This window comes from Petromyzon marinus, chromosome 27 (assembly GCF_048934315.1).
Source record: "Petromyzon marinus isolate PM22_M1 ecotype Great Lakes invasive population chromosome 27, UKy_Petmar_22M1.pri1.0, whole genome shotgun sequence".
NCBI classification, from domain to species: domain Eukaryota; kingdom Metazoa; phylum Chordata; class Hyperoartia; order Petromyzontiformes; family Petromyzontidae; genus Petromyzon; species Petromyzon marinus.
The window spans coordinates 12,830,093-12,846,277 of NC_133693.1; the positions used below are offsets into that span (position 1 = coordinate 12,830,093).

General features: G+C 46.8%; 1 protein-coding gene across 2 annotated transcripts in view; it reads left to right on the forward strand.

The window, feature by feature from the left end:
- FAM204A (family with sequence similarity 204 member A) overlaps window positions 1-16,185 on the forward strand; it is a 31,337-nt gene that overhangs the window by 13,053 nt on the left and 2,099 nt on the right. Inside the window, exons 5-6 of one of the 2 annotated variants that reach the window (XM_076070133.1) lie at window positions 12,124-12,283; window positions 13,761-13,867. In XM_076070133.1, the coding sequence (XP_075926248.1) occupies window positions 12,124-12,270 (147 nt within the window). In that variant the 3' untranslated portion in view covers window positions 12,271-12,283; window positions 13,761-13,867. Of the gene's footprint in view, window positions 1-12,123; window positions 12,284-13,760; window positions 13,868-16,185 lie in introns of those variants that run through there. The other variant, XM_032961498.2, reaches the window with a different exon arrangement.

Below are 16,185 nucleotides of genomic sequence, written 5' to 3' on the forward strand. Positions count from 1 at the left end.
CGGGCCAAAATTGCACTTCACGCGCGTATTTCGCTGGGTCTCTCCAACGTGCATAATGTCATGTACACTCAGCAAAAGTAACCGCCAATTTAGAACAGAATCACAAGGCTGCCTGCCTACAGGAAGTAAAGAAGGAAGCGCCGTGGAGATAACGCAGAGTGGAAGTGAAACGCAGACCTAAATCTGCGTGTCTAAGGGCATCAGAGGAAAGTGGACACCTCTCCCAATACATTCGCTGCACAGTCACATTCATGACCTCTCAGCCAGCCTCTACACCCAGCGACGAGTGTTGTCGGAGCCTTATCCAAACCTCACCATTGGCTCGAATCGTACTCACTTCTATGATCCACCCTACCCGCACTGGCCATGTAGAGGCCAGAAACCCTTCTGGGCACTATATTGAAGCTACCACATTTCTGGGAGGCTCAGCATGCTGCCCCCACACACCCAGTGAGTCGACCTTTGTCACCTTGGGCCCATATCATGAGTCACGCACGAGACAACAGCGCATATTTTTTTTACAAAATCTTCGGAACACTGAGACGGCCTTTGTGAAACTGGGACTGTCAGTCAAAACTGAGGGACGCTTGGTAGCTTCATATACCCACTACCTCTCGTTGCTGAGCGGCACAACATCACGGTCAACCTGGAGAGGGCGGACTTGCACTGGCATGAGGCCGAAGAGCTGCCAAGGATACAACGTTAAAGGGCCGTGCGTAAATTACGTCACGCACCTGGGGGGGGGGGGGGGGTCAGACATTTGTGACGATGTGTTACGAGGGGGGGGGGGTTGAGAAATGTGACATCACATCAAAATGCACAACTTTAAATAAATATAGAATTGTTATAACAACACTAATTGTTATAACAACATTCCTACAACATCAGAGTGCAGCACCACATTAAATACGCACTACAATGACAATAGTTTAAAACGATTTCAAGCATGTTTTCTTTAAAAATGGAAATATGGTTTTGGGGGGGTGGGGGGGGCAAAGCTTTGTGACGTAATTTATGGACGGCCCCTAAAGATAATGTAAAGCAGTGTTCTTCATTGCAAGGCCGGCGGGCCACTGGTGACTCCTGGTGGCCTTTAGTGCAGCCCCTGACGTGCGGCCCCTGACAATACACAAATGTGAAAACACCCCCCATCATAAATCTTGACTTAAAGCTTTCTTGACTGCAGGAATTCATATTCTTTAGGTCTTTCGGTAAAGTCACGTAGAAAGGTTAAATTAATAGTTTTTTTTTATTAATTTGAACCTATCTATGTGACTTTACCAAAAGACCCAAAGAATATACCCCCCATCATCATCGTTCTGTCAAACCCCAATCGTTTCAAATGTGTGGTGGCCCTCGCACCGATGATGTTTTATCGGCGAAAGCGGCCCCCCTCTGAAAGTTAGTGAAGAACACTGATTAAGTTTATTGTAAGAGTAGGTTGGCCTGCGTTGAGTGAAAATCTCCATAGTTTGTTACTTCTCATTGCGGTTTAAAATGTACGCAGCCGGACAAGTGACGTGAGAGCGTGCACGTCACGATGAACCAGTGACGTCACAATCGTCACTGGGGCCAGCACTGCACGATAATAAAATAAGTGTTTTGCAAGAGAGCTGCATTGCATCAGTGCAGTACTGGGAATGGTCAGTTTAAGTCGGGGGTTACGTTCCTGGAAAACACGACTTTAACTGGGACGACGTTAACTGATTAGCTATTTCCGGTAAGAACGAACTGAAATACAGGAGATACGTTCCAGCACTCCGATACTCCATATGTAAAGTCTTAATAGATTGCAAATATACAATTTAATGAGGAATAATACTAAATAATGGAGGAAAATAAATAAAATATATTTACACACAAGTTAAAAATACATTACATGACAATAATATAAGATGCGCAATAGGTATATAAATCTTGCCAGGGTATATTTGCTCACATTATCATGGGGGGGCGATGTGGCTCGAATAAGTCGAGGGAGGTCAAGAGGCAAGTGGTGGAGGCATACATCGGCGAATGATAACAAAAAATTGCAGCATAGTACGACTACACTGCTAAAAGTAGTCCCTCCGGCAAGCGCGTGCAGCACAAAAACACAACTTGGTAGCGAGCAATTGAGCAACTTACAATTGATAGTATACACTTTTGTCGATGACATAAAACTGATCGACGACTTAAACTGATAATGATGTACCCAACTTAAATTGATTGTTTCCGGTGCTGAAAGATTGCTACTTGGCCTGTATTTGACTTCATGAGGAATGTTCAATGCTTTCCAGTTCAGGTTTAAAGCGTTTATGCATTACCTTTGGCCGTCTGTGCGCGATGGGGTGCAAGATAGTGCCCTTGAGATGATCCAAATTTGACCAAACCTATTTTTATCTGTAATCCGACGAAGACACCAGCTTTGACTTTTGTCTCAGACAGCGTAGGGAAGAAATCTTGAAGGTACTTGAAGGCTGCTGACTCCTTATCTACAGCTCTGACAAATTGTTTCATAAGGCCCAATTTGATGTGCATTGGTGGCATCAGCACCTTCCGGGGGTCCACCAGTGGCTCCCACTTGACATTGTTCCTCCCCAAAGAGAACTCGGTCCGCTGTGGCCAGTCCCGCCTGTAGTTAGTGCGCCTTGGTGCCCCTGCTGTCCCAAAGGCAAAGATAGCAGGGAAATTTGGTAAAACCACCTTGGAGACCCATCAGGAATGCCACCATTTTGAAGTCTCCCAGCCATACTCATCATACTTCAAGGTGTCCAGCAAGGTCTTGATGCTGTTGTAATGCTCTTTGAGGTGCACCGAGTGAGCCAGAGGAAGATACAGGTACTTGTTACCATTATAGAGCAGGACGGCTTTGAGGCTCCTGGATGAGCTGTCAATGAAGAGGCGCCACTCATTCTGGTTACAGGCGATTCCGATTGCCTCGAACAGACTGGTCACATTGTGGCAGAAGCAGAGTCCATCTTGATGGGTGAAGAAGTTGCAAAAAGGTTGGTGACGCTTCCTCTGATCTGCGACTTGCACACTTTCATCCAACAAGTTCCACTGCTTGAGCCTAGACGTCAAAACCTCGGCATTGGACTTGGTGAGACGAAGATCTCTGATAATGTCGTTGCAGTCTTTTTGGTTGGGGTAGTATGGGTTTCTCTACTAAGCTCCATCTGGATCTACAACGTCTTCCTCGCTCTCTGATTTGCTGCTCTCTTCTAAAGATGGCTGCTCTCTCTCCGGAGGAGTGGGTACGGGGAGCTCATGGCAGTGTGGCACCGGGGTGATGGATGAAGGAAGGTCCGGATACATGATAGCAGGTGCATTCTTGCCAGTCCGACATTTGGAAGGGTCCACCATGCAGAAGTAGCAGTTGCTTGAGTGGTCAATGGGTTCCCGCCAAATTCTTGGGATAGCGAACTTCATGGCTCTCTTTTCCCCTCTGTACCATCCTACAAAACACACATTTATTTCACCCATGACTAATGTGTAAGAGATTCTCGCAACATTTTTCATACGTGATATATTTTTTCAATAACATTGAAAATTGTAAAACATTTAAAAATGAAAAACTTTTACCATTTTAAAAATTGTAACACATAACATAAAATTACGAGCAACAATTGTCCATCTTACCTTCCAGAGTTTTATTGCATTGCTTGCAGTTGAAATGAGGTGCCCCGGCTTTGTCTTGATCCCCAACAGGCATGCCGAAATATGCCTTGTAGGCCTCACACATCTTATCAGATGCTTCCACAGAGTACTTTTTCGCTCTTGTCTTGATAAATTGGCCGCAGACATAGCAAAATGCGTCTGCCGGATGCTTGTAGCATCTTGATGCCATCTCAGAATAAGACATACAGTGAGGGAAAAAAGTATTTGATCCCCTGCTGATTTTGTACGTTTTCCCACTGACAAAGAAATGATCGGTCTATAATTTTAATGGTAGGTTTATTTGAACAGCGAGAGACAATAACAACAACAAAATCCAGAAAAACGCATGTCAAAAATGTTATAAATTGATTTGCATTTTAATGAGGGAAATAAGAATTTGACCCCCTCTCAATTAGAAAGATTTCTGGCTCCCAGGTGTCTTTTATACAGGTAACGAGCTGAGTTTAGGAGCACACTCTTAAAGGGAGTGCTCTTAATCTCAGGTTGTTACCTGTATAAAAGACACCTGTCTACAGAAGCAATTAATCAGATTCCAAACTCTCCACCATGGCCAAGACCAAAGAGCTCTCTAAGGATGTCAGGGACAAGATTGTAGACCTACACAAGGCTGGAATGGGCTACAAGACCATTGCCAAGCAGTTTGGTGAGAAGGTGACAAGAGTTGGTGCGATTATTCGCAAATGGAAGAAACACAAAATAACTGTCAATCTCCCTCGGCCTGGGGCTCCATGCAAGATCTCACCTCGTGGAGTTGCAATGATCATGAGAACGGTGAGGAATCAGCCCAGAACTACACGGGAGGATATTGTCAATGATCTCAAGGCAGCTGGGACCATAGTCACCAAGAAAACAATTGGTAACACACTACGCCGTGAAGGAATGAAATCCTGCAGCGCCCGCAAGGTCCCCCTGCTCAAGAAAGCACATTTACATGCCTGTCTGAAGTTGCCAATGAACATCTGAATGATTCAGAGGACAACTGGGTGAAAGTGCTGTGGTCAGATGAGACCAAAATGTAGCTCTTTGGCATCAACTCAACTTGCCGTGTTTGGAGGAGGAGGAATGCTGCCTATGACCCCAAGAACACCATCCCCACCGTCAAACATGGAGGTGGAAACATTATGCTTTGGGGGTGTTTTTCTGCTAAGGGGACAGGACAACTTCACCGCATCAAAGGGACAATGGACGGGGCTCGTGTACCGTCAAATCTTGGGTGAGGACCTCCTTCCCTCAGCCAGGGCATTGAAAATGGGTCGTGGATGGGTATTCCAGCATGACAATGACCCAAAACACATGGCCAAGGCAACAAAGGAGTGGCTCAAGAAGAAGCACATTAAGGTCTTGGAGTGGCCTAGCCAGTCTCCAGACCTTATTCCCATAGAAAATCTGTGGAGGGAGCTGAAGGTTCGAGTTGCCAAACGTCAGCCTCGAAACCTTAATGACTTGGAGAAGATCTGCAAAGAGGAGTGGGACAAAATCCCTCCTGAGATGTGTGCAAACCTGGTGGCCTACTACAAGAAACGTCTGATCTCTATGATTGCCAACAAGGGTTTTGCCACCAAGTACTAAGTCATGTTTTGCAGAGGGGTCAAATACTTATTTCCCTCATTAAATTGCAAATCAATTTATAACATTTTTGACATGCGTTTTTCTGGATTTTTTTGTTGTTATTCTGTCTCACTGTTCAAATAAACCTACCATTAAAATTATATACTGATCATTTCTTTTTCAGTGGGCAAACGTACACAATCAGCAGGGGATCAAATACTTTTTTCCCTCACTGTATGTATTCCCTTAGGCAGCTGGAACTAAACTGAACTGGTGGGCTTAAGGCTTCTGTATTTAAACTACTATCTATATTACTGGAAAGTTCTAGAATGTTCTAGAAGTTAATCCAAGCTTACTCAGCACTAAATCTATCTGGAATGTTCTGGAAAATAGGTAAATTTCAAAATACCACTCTCCTGGTCACAAAAGCATATTTTCTGGGGAATAATAGCCATTTTCTGTACTTTTGAGGCATAAGCAATTAGGAAATAACATTTACTACCCAGGGACAAAAGAAATGTTGTTACAGTGTTATGAGAACATGTTTGATTACATGTTCACCACAAGTACGTGTGGTCAATGCGGACTTGATTCCTTGAAAAAGGGATCTTTTTGGTGTTTAAACATCTTAACACCTCCTGTTTCATTGCCAGGAAGGGTAACACGTATTCTTATTGACCCACACTGCTGTGTTGAGTTGTGTTACTACTCAGTCCTCGCCTTGTCGAGAAAACGGGCAACATTTATCGAAGGGTTCGCCCAAAACTAGGAGGCTTAAACCAGTGCTAAACAGCCGCCTCATTGTGCTCAGCCCTACCAGCAGAGCCACGGCCTCGTGGTCTCATCTCAGCCTTCGGACGAACTGCCTCTGTGCGCCTGTCGCAAGCGCTACCATTACTTATGCATGTGTAGTGAGTTCAACTGAGTCGCAGACGTACTCTTTGGAGGCAACACATTTATTGATTGTAGATTTAAAGCTTTCGTGACTGCAAGGATCCATACTTTTTGGTTCTATTCGGTAAAGTCACGTAGGTAAAAAATAAAACAGCAAAAATCACGACGTAGCGGCCTTCATCAGGTGAAGGGACCAGGCTGTCTCGAGGACAGCGCTGGAGTGAAACACAGCCACGCTCAGACCGCGACCTTTAAGCTGTGTGCGAGGAAACAAGGTGCCTTGCGGCATCTTTTGAGGAAGGTCAGCGTCTCGATGAGCTGTAACTTCTTGTACCGTTGTCTGTTAAAAGCTCTAACAGATAGGTGAAAGCCCTCCCCGTAGAGGTTATCAATTCTAGATTTTTTTACCGAATAGAACCAAAGAGTATGGATCCTTGCAGTTACTGCCCCTTCACTAGATAACAACCTATGGTGGTGGACCACCAGGCTCACTCCACTAATTACACTGGGAGTAACTACAATGGACAGGACCCCAGCTTGGGTCCAGGTGACTTCGAATTTAGATCTTCAGATGACAAGAGCAACACTCAACCCCGGTTCCTCTGGGGACCCGGTTTATATCCTCACGGGTCGTGGCTGGCTCCGCCCTTGGCCACGACCACCTTCTCGAATCCTCTAGCAGGATCTCGCCCCGACACGTGACCACCTCTAGCCCCCCACTTGGGCCCCTTGTGTAGACTTTACCAGTCACGTGTCCTCCGGGGTCAACCAGAGTGCCATGGCCTATAGTAACCCCATTCCATGGCTGACACTCTCACACCCCGTCCTGTAGGGGTCGGCACTGCACGCCGAGGGTGGTGCCACTTAGCGCTATGACTCAGTGCTCACTGAGCCCCTCTAGGGCTGGTACTACACCCACATGTACAGGGTGTCTGCAATGTGAGTACATCGCACGTCATGCCTCTCCAGGGCCGGCATTACACAGTGACGTCCACGATGTCACTACACATGTATGTTGAATTTATTTCGTACCGTTCGTAGCCAACCGTGCTAATTTGAGGTTATCACTGATTGTAGACTTCCGAGAACAAACGCACACGTTGGAAAGGATTACAGGTCACATTTTATTCATCGTTTTAAATTAACGCGTGAACACCTGCGTGGGAATAGCCCAGGGTCAAGCAAGCCCTGGCAATCAGGAGCTGTCGATTTCCACCTTTAGGTTGGCACCGGAACAGTGTAGCAGCAGTGCACTTTGGAGTTATTCACCTATTCAGCATCTGGTTATGGTTGTAGCCAGTTTACATGTGTAGTGTCTTGAAAAATCACTCATTCGGACACGTTGTAACAGGTCACCTGCTTACACTTTATTACTCTATTCTTGCACCAGTTGTAGGCACTCCTGTCTCTGTCTATACGGTCACTTTTGTTAACAACTTCCCCTATCTACTTTACACCTCGCTAACCTGCCTGCGGCAGCTTTTTCTCTCAGCAGCTTTTTCTCTCAGCAGCTCCGCACTCGAGGCTCCGCACTCAGCAGCGCTCACACAGAGGCTTGCATGCAGCTTCGCTCCCACAGAGGCTTGCACACAGCTTCGCTCACACAGAGCTTGCACACAGCTTCGCTCACACAGAGGCTTGCACACAGCTTTGCTCACACAGAGTTTGCACACAGCTTCGCTCCCACAGAGGCTCCGCACTCAGCAGCGCTGACACAGATACTTGCACACAGCAGCGCTCACACAGAGGGTTGCACACAGCTTCGCTCACACAGAGGCTCGCACACAGCAGCACTCACACAGAGGCTCGCAACCAGCAGCGCTCACACAGAGGCTCGCACACAGGAGCGCTCACAGAGGCTTGCACACAGCTCGCTCACACAGAGCTTGCACACAGCAGCGCTCACACAGAGGCTTGCACCCAGCAGCGCTCAAACAGAGGCTTGCACACAGCAGCGCTCACACAGAGGCTTGCACACAGCTTCGCTCACACAGAGGCTTGCACACAGCAGCGCTTGTACAGAGGTTTGCACCCAGCAGCGCTCACACAGAGGCTTGCACACAGCTTCGCTCACTCTGCGCCGCTGCCCACGCCTACGTTCCCTCAGACCCACTCACTCGTCCGATCCGGGCGGGGGGATCAACCATCACCCGCCCGGCGACTCGTGAGGGTTGAGGTCCGTCGCTGGCTTGAGTGGCAGCGGCGAGATGTCTTCATCTTGATCCCAGCAACCCGAACTCCTGCTCCGCTCTCACACGCCTCCTTATATCCCCCTCCCAATTATCCAGCTCCTCCGTTGTGTCTCTTTAGGGTCAGACAGGCTGGCGCCTGTCAAGCCATCAATCACCCCTTATTGCACGTCTCCCTGGCAACACCTCCGGTGTCAGCGTGCAGCCCCAGGCTGACCCCGTCTGCACCCGATTCTCTCCTTAATGAGGTGGAGGTTTGCTCGTGCAACCTCACATTGCACACGTGCACCTGCCTGCCCTCGGTTGCCCTCGGCCCACAGTGCGCACCGCGTATTTACCACACTACACATGTAGAAGTCCCCAGAATTACACGTCTTCGTCACACAGCCCGTGTTCCCCAGCATTACCTCTCTCTCTGTAAACATCGTGGAATAGGAGCCATATTGAAAAGTGCCTGTACGCTGTGGCAAGTGCCGGTTTGGCGTATTTCTACCAGTGGTTATCGCACAGTCCCTAATGCGGTCACCCTGTTAGCAATGTTACAGCCATGGTAGTGAGATACTCTGCGTGTTAAGCTTGATCTGTTCTCAATCTTCCTGCCCTGCCCTTTGCCACCCACCACATAGACCCCCTGGTGGTCCATCCAAACACTAAAACTATGATTTAAACTATTTTTTATTTTACCAGGTTAGGCCCACTGAGCTGCATAGATCTTTTTCAGAAGCGACCTGGCCACAAATTTATATTTATAGCAGCCAAATGCTCAAAACGCATGTTTCTAAATGTGGAGGGGGAAACAGGAGGACCCGGAGAGAAATCCACACGACCACAGGAAGAGTGACATGCAAACTCCAAATATATAGGTGTCAGGGTTGGGATCGAACTCACGACCTCTTGTATACCAGGCGAGGTAATTAACATTTCGCCACCGCGGCACCCCTATTCAGATTCAACCATGCTTAGCTTCCACAGTCTGACGAAAATTAGCACGCTTATGCACCTCAGATTAGCACGATTGGCTAGTACGGTGCGAAATAATTTGAACATACATTCAGAATGGGCGCTTTCTGGGTAATCTGGTCTTTCAGAGCATCACATGTGTCCGTATATATCGTGCCACCATGTGCACCGACCTTTTAGTCCGGCTCCTTCCAGACCATAGGTCAGTGGATTTAAAAATCCGTTCAAATTTGGCATTGAAACAAACACCTGGTTGTTTACGATTCCCTGTTGTTCACCACCTGCCGGGTGAGGGGGGCGTGGTGGTGATGTAGAATTTTACTGCACTTGTTGATTTTGCAGGGATGGCAGTTTTCTCATTCTCTCTATCTTGTTTACCGAGTTTTGAAGGTTTTTTTATGTTACTCATTAACGGGTAAACTCCTCATGTGTGGCATACTGGCCTGACACAAGCGCCGTGGTGATATCACCGCCACTTTGTGGCGAATGGCGGGTTTTTGGTATAGTTTTACAAATATATCTGTGATTATCCTGAGCAAGATAAAGGGGGTCCAGTGTTTACGATTTTCCACTTTTGAAATGTTCTGGTTGTTGCCAATCCTTTCGTGTGGAGAGACTGAGATGCGTTTGAATTACTCTCTACGTAATAATTCACGGAAAGTTCTTCACAATCAGTTATACATTAAATTGTGGTTTTAGCGTTTATAAGACTTTTGCGTTAGTGTATGAAGAGTTGACAAATCTACATTTACATAATTAGACCTCCTTTGCCAGTACCAAAATGTAATAATAGGGTTTTTCCCCGTTTTTCTGGCAACAAAACTGAAACCTTTTTACAAGGATTCATGTCTGCATTAACCACAATACCCGCAGTCAAAATGCAAACAAAAACACACTATGATAATATATGCATTGTCCTTGAAACAGATTGGTCCACACCAAGGGATGGCTTTCTTTTGAGCCTCGACCCAATTGGTGCTCGACCAGATGATGCCAAAAGGCGTACTATTCTGTTTCTATTTTAGGTAAGACCCACTGAGCTTCATAGAGTTTTTTCAGAAGCGACATTGCTATCACAAATGATAGCTCAACAAAGTGGCTCATCATCACGTGGAAATTTGTAGCAGCCAAATACTCTAAATGCATGATTATAAATGTGGAGAGAAAAACCGGAGGACCCGGAGAAAAATACACGCGACCACAGGGAGAACATACAAACTCCAAATATACAGCAGGCATCAGGGTCGGGATCAAACCCACAACCTCCTTTATACCAGGCAAGGGAGTTAACATCACGCCACCACTTGTTGAAGACAGACGCATTGTCTGTCTTCAACAAGACACCACTCTGCAACATGGTTACCCAGGATGCATTGTGTCCTCATCTTTCGACACAATTATGTTTAATACAAATGAGTTTACACGTAATACGTATGATTTTAGAAGGGTTTGTTACTCAGAATATAATTACGGATGGATGTTGGTATGGATATTCTCGGGGAGTAAGGGAAGAAGAAGGCATTGTTTTTGAAGGGTATAGCGATACACTCCGATCATCCTGACGCACTTATCTGGCTTGACCACCTGAATGTGAAATTGTAGTTGTTGCTCTGCATCTACATTAGCCATGCGAAAGAGAAGAAGAATATTACGACGTTTAAGCTGATGCTGACGTCCATGTTTACGGAGCTTCTGTGACGGGCTGTACATCTGTGTGTGTCAAGGACTCCTGTGACGGGCTGTACGTCTGTGTGTGTCAGGGACTCCTGTGACGGGCTGTCTGTCTGTGTGTGTCAGGGACTCCTGTAACGGGCTGTATGTCTGTGTGTCAGGGACTCCTGTGCCGGGCTGTACGTCTGTATGTGTCAGGGACTTATGTGCCGGCTGTACGTCTGTGTGTGTCAGGGACTCCTGTGACGGGCTGTACGTCTGTACGTGTCAGGGACTTATGTGCCAGGCTGTACGTCTGTGTGTCAGGGACTCCTGTGCCGGGCTGTACGTCTGTATGTGTCAGGGACTTATGTGCCGGCTGTACGTCTGTGTGTGTCAGGGACTCCTGTGACGGGCTGTACGTCTGTACGTGTCAGGGACTTATGTGCCAGGCTGTACGTCTGTGTGTGTCAGGGACTCCTGTGACGGGCTGTACGTCTGTGTGTGTCAGGGACTCCTGTGCCGGGCTGTACGTCGTTTACAGACGTGCAGACACGTTTGTAAACGTTATCGCAGCGAAATTGCAAGCACTTGTTTTTTTCTCTGGGCATACTTTTACGTAATATAAAGTGTGTGTTTCCCACTGCCACTCGTGTGAGTGGCAATTCTCACAACCGTTTTTATGTGTTGGTGCGTTTTCAGTAATGGTGTAGCGGCAGCCTAGTCACAGCATGTTGTCAGTTTACTTGTACGTGTCGCTTCGTGACGTCACGGTACAGATTTGTGTAGACATTGTGGGGAGCTGCCAACCTGAATTTGATTCCAGCTCCTGCTAACATCGGTGGCGAGTGATCTGAATTGGTCCTGGGCACCTCCCCCCTACTTAACCAACCCGCACTGGCTAGTGTGGTGAGGATTGGTCAAACAACACATGTATATATATACGTGCGTTGAACTTCTTTCGCACCGTACGTAACCTACCGTGCTAATCGGAGGTGCGGGATGAAATGACTGTCCTGGTGTTGGGGAGGATTTAATCCAGCAGGGGATTGACAAAGGACTCAATTCGTATAATAATTACAAATTACGTGATTAAGGTAATGGTGCTGTGAGCGTATGTGATCGTACTTGTCATAATTATCACCATACGGTGTGTTATGCGCGTGTGTTTACGCGTCGTATGAGATTGTGTCGTGCGTAATGGGCTGCGTTGCTTGGACAGGGCCGTCTGGACAAGAGGGTGGAGGCCGCCATTGCCGAGGGCGACATCGACGTGGCCGACCGGCTGAGTGACCAGGTGGCATCGCGAGAGGTGCGTCGTCCTCTTCACATGCACCCCGCGTCCACCCTGGTGGAGCCACGGCCATGAGAACTTTCCACAGGCACGTTACAGCAATGGGGGGGGGGGGGGGGGGGTGCCAGGGTGTAATGACTCACACACTCGACTCGCAATCCAGTGGTCGCCCCGGTTCAGTCTCGACGGTGTAAGTTGGTTCACCGCAGTTAGACGGGCAGGTCGTGTGCGTGGTGGGGTAGAGTGTGGGTACTTCCACCTCTATTCAGATGTCTAGCCAGTGTGGATGAGTAGGCCAAAACACACTCTAGAGGGGTTCTCTAGAGCTCCCTCTCGTGGAGGTCCTTCCAACAGTGGCGTGAGCGAGTAAATGAAGGGTTGCACCTTTCAATGACGAGAGAAATCTATCAAGGCAGTGTAAGTGAAATGTCCAATCGCACCAGTATGGAACATCAATACGCAGCACCAGTATCTGGCAGTCTCTGTTAAGAATAAAGTAAAACCCAACCACCCCTCCTATCGAATGACTCGACTGCGTTGCAATCATATCATGTGAATGATGTCGTCGGATTTAACAAGCTACGCAGCATGCTGCAACGGGCTCGCACTTTGTTTAAAAAACAAAGTGTGAAACTTCTCGACGCGTACGCCGGCTCTATTCGCTGCTGGTCACCTGTCCGTGGGTCAGTGACTCGGTGCCACAGACTTGTCGGAAAGTAAAACTCGATCACTTTTGAGAAGAAATAAAAACTGATGGCGCGGTCGTCGTCTTCACCCCCACTCGATGCAGTGTGAACAATTAAATTGTGTGTCATCATCACCTAATTGACGCGCGTTGTGAAAAAACCATGCTGTTGTTTTATCCCAGGCCACCCGTCCCTCTCCACTCCCCCATTAATAATCGAGAACTGACTCAAATTAAGCAAACTACAGTCGCACCCCGGTTTACGTCTCCCCCCTTTTACGTCATTTCGCAAATACGTCGTCACTTTATTAATACCACTGCATGATTTCAAACTGCTATAAACTATTACTTATTTTACCAGGTAAGGCCCACCGAGCTGTCGAGTATATTTCTTTTTTCAGAAGTGACCTGGCCACAAATGATAGCTCGACGAAGTGGTTTATCATGTGGAAATGTATAGCAGCCAAATCCTCTAAATAGATGTTTATTTTAAATGTGGAGGAAAAAACCGGAGGACCTGGAGAAAAATTCACGTGACTATTGGGAGAACATGCATACTCCAAATTTCGAGGCATCGGGGTCGGGATCAAACCCACGACCTCCTGTATACCGGGCGAGGTAGTTAATATCTCGCCACCTTGGCGCCTCTGCCCACACATCAGCATCCATCTTTTATCATATGCATCACCTCAGACTTTGCCTCCTTGTCAGTTGCTTTGATTGACGTTTCGATATTTGTCATCGCTCCTTTCGGGAACGCATCCCTGGCGTAGACCAGGGTATTAATGTACGTGAACCAGTTTTATTCCTCATTAAATCTCTTTCGTTATTGGCATTTTTTTATTTTATGGTTTAGACATTTGTAATGTTGTCCATGCAGTTTGGGGTGATGGTGAGCAAGGCGGTGGAGTGCCGCGAATTCGTAGCAGAGCAGCGCGCGATGTCGGAAGCCAAGTTCAAGAAGAAGAAACCCAACTTGGCGTGGGGGTAGGTGTGACGCTGTGCCCTCCACAAGCCTCGCTTCCCACGCATTCACATATCGCTCACTAGTCTCCGCTCTTTACTCAACACTCAATTATTTTCCCAAGCTAACCCCATGACCCACCGTAATCTCTGACCTCTTAACTACTATCACCGTTACTGGTCCCTCTTCATGTTCTCATGACATGGCTATCACTCATTCCCCCATTCATTCAATCCATTCGTCATCATTTGCTGTCATCAATTTTTGCTTTCACTGAATGCACAGATTCACCTCCATTGCTTCTTCTCATCTATTTCGTTCACCTCATCTCCACCGTTACATTCACACGCGTTGTTGTACCATTCTTAATTCTCTGTAAAGCGCCTTGGTTAAGGTGCTATATAAATTACGTTAAGATAAGATCAGCTAGTTAAACACGTAGGCTTTCGCGACCAATATCCATAATAGAGGTTTTTTTTGGGTTAGATCGCGTAAATATGAATGTCGTTAAAATTACACATGCATTATATGAATATGTTAACCCCCCTCCCCTCTGGGCTTCGCACCTGATTGGCCCACAAGTGATGACATCACATTTATCCCTCTATTTAAGACTGAAATGAAACAGGAGGAGGATTTTTTTCCAAAACTCTGGCTGTCGCCTCATCATGCGAAACGTCACGATACTCGAATTGTAAATGTTGTAGTGGGTTTACTCTCCAACACACCGGTGTGCTGAACTAGTAACTAATTATCACGTTTTGTTTATGTGACAAACCTTACTAATTGGCTGTGTCGGGCGGTGGCGGGTTTAACGACATATTTATATTTAGCGATCTAACCCAAAAAAACTTATTATGGATAAGATCAGCTGTTGATGACGACGACAACAACAACATGAACAAATAGCAAGTTGGATAGTGGCACAACGATCCACTTACACACGAGCTGCTTGAATTGCTCCTTCTCCTTGACGGACATACTTTCCTGGCGTAGTTTTGTCTCTTGGCTGCCACTTTATCATTGATGCTTATTTTCACGTCCGTGCATTGTGTTCATGTTCAAACGCCGCTGTTGAGAATTACCAGCAATGAGAGACAGATCCACTAAAGCCAGATGCGGATCGTAGCCAGCCCACACGATCAGAATCTGATAGGCTAAGACTCAATACGAGAGCATGAGAATGTTACACCATTGGTGTTGCTCACAGTAGACTGATTGTTTTGAGTAATAAATTAACAATTATGCTTACACACTATATATAAATATGCAATATTTATGTACACGCATACAGATGCACAATATTCACAGCCTGTACACACTGATCTAAATGCCCTGATACAGCCTTCCGTACATTCACATAGGTATAAAAGAGACCTGCATTTCGTTAAATTTTTTGTTGTTTTATTTTTTTTTCAGTGGTGACATGTCCTGCCAATTAGCACGTCCGCCGTTTGTGGTGGAGGTTCACAGTTCGCATCCGACGGACGCCATAATTAATACTGCGGGTGTAATGACTGTGATGATACCACACCCTGCCTGCCTCGCAGTGGCCATTAAAGATCCCTGGATGTCTTTCACCAGAGTAGGCCACTGTAGTGGCATCTAGGTCCACATTTACCAATTTGGAAATTGGGAATTGCACGTAGCATTTGCATCTTACTGGCAGACTGATGCCCGTTTGCAGGCCAGGCTCTCATATATAAGCCCCCCCCCTTCCCGACGAAAGATTCCCACAGGTTGAGGCATCGAGCCTACCACCCCCACCTAAATGTGGCTATGAAACGCTGACAGCCCTCCCCCCACCCCTGCGGATTTTCTGTCCCCACCGCCGCCCCCAGAACGCATCGGCGCGTTGTACCGAGCTCGTGTTCTTACCACAATAAAAACATTAAAAAACAACAATAGACCGACTAAAAAAACTACTCGCTCTCGATAACGCAGCACAATTCTTACAGATCAGATATACCCATACGTACAGAACACATGCACGTACACACTAACACCGAGTGTACATACACTTGCATAACAACAACACACAAGATATAACAAATACTAGATGCTCGATGGATTGTTTCACCGCTTGAGAATGAGGGATGGGGCGGTTTGGGGGAGGAGGCCTTCGTCCAGCAGTGAATAGATCATTCCCGTTGATGACGACAATGATTGTTCTAGCAAGGCAGTAGCAAGAATGCCTAAACACACCTCGTGTTTCACCGTGCCACTCTTTTCTGGTGGAATTTCTCGTACGTTCGTGAACTCGACGCATTTCATAAGTGTATCTCAATGAGAAAGAAAATAGGCAACGTTTCGAGAAATGGCCGTTCTTCATAGCAGAGAG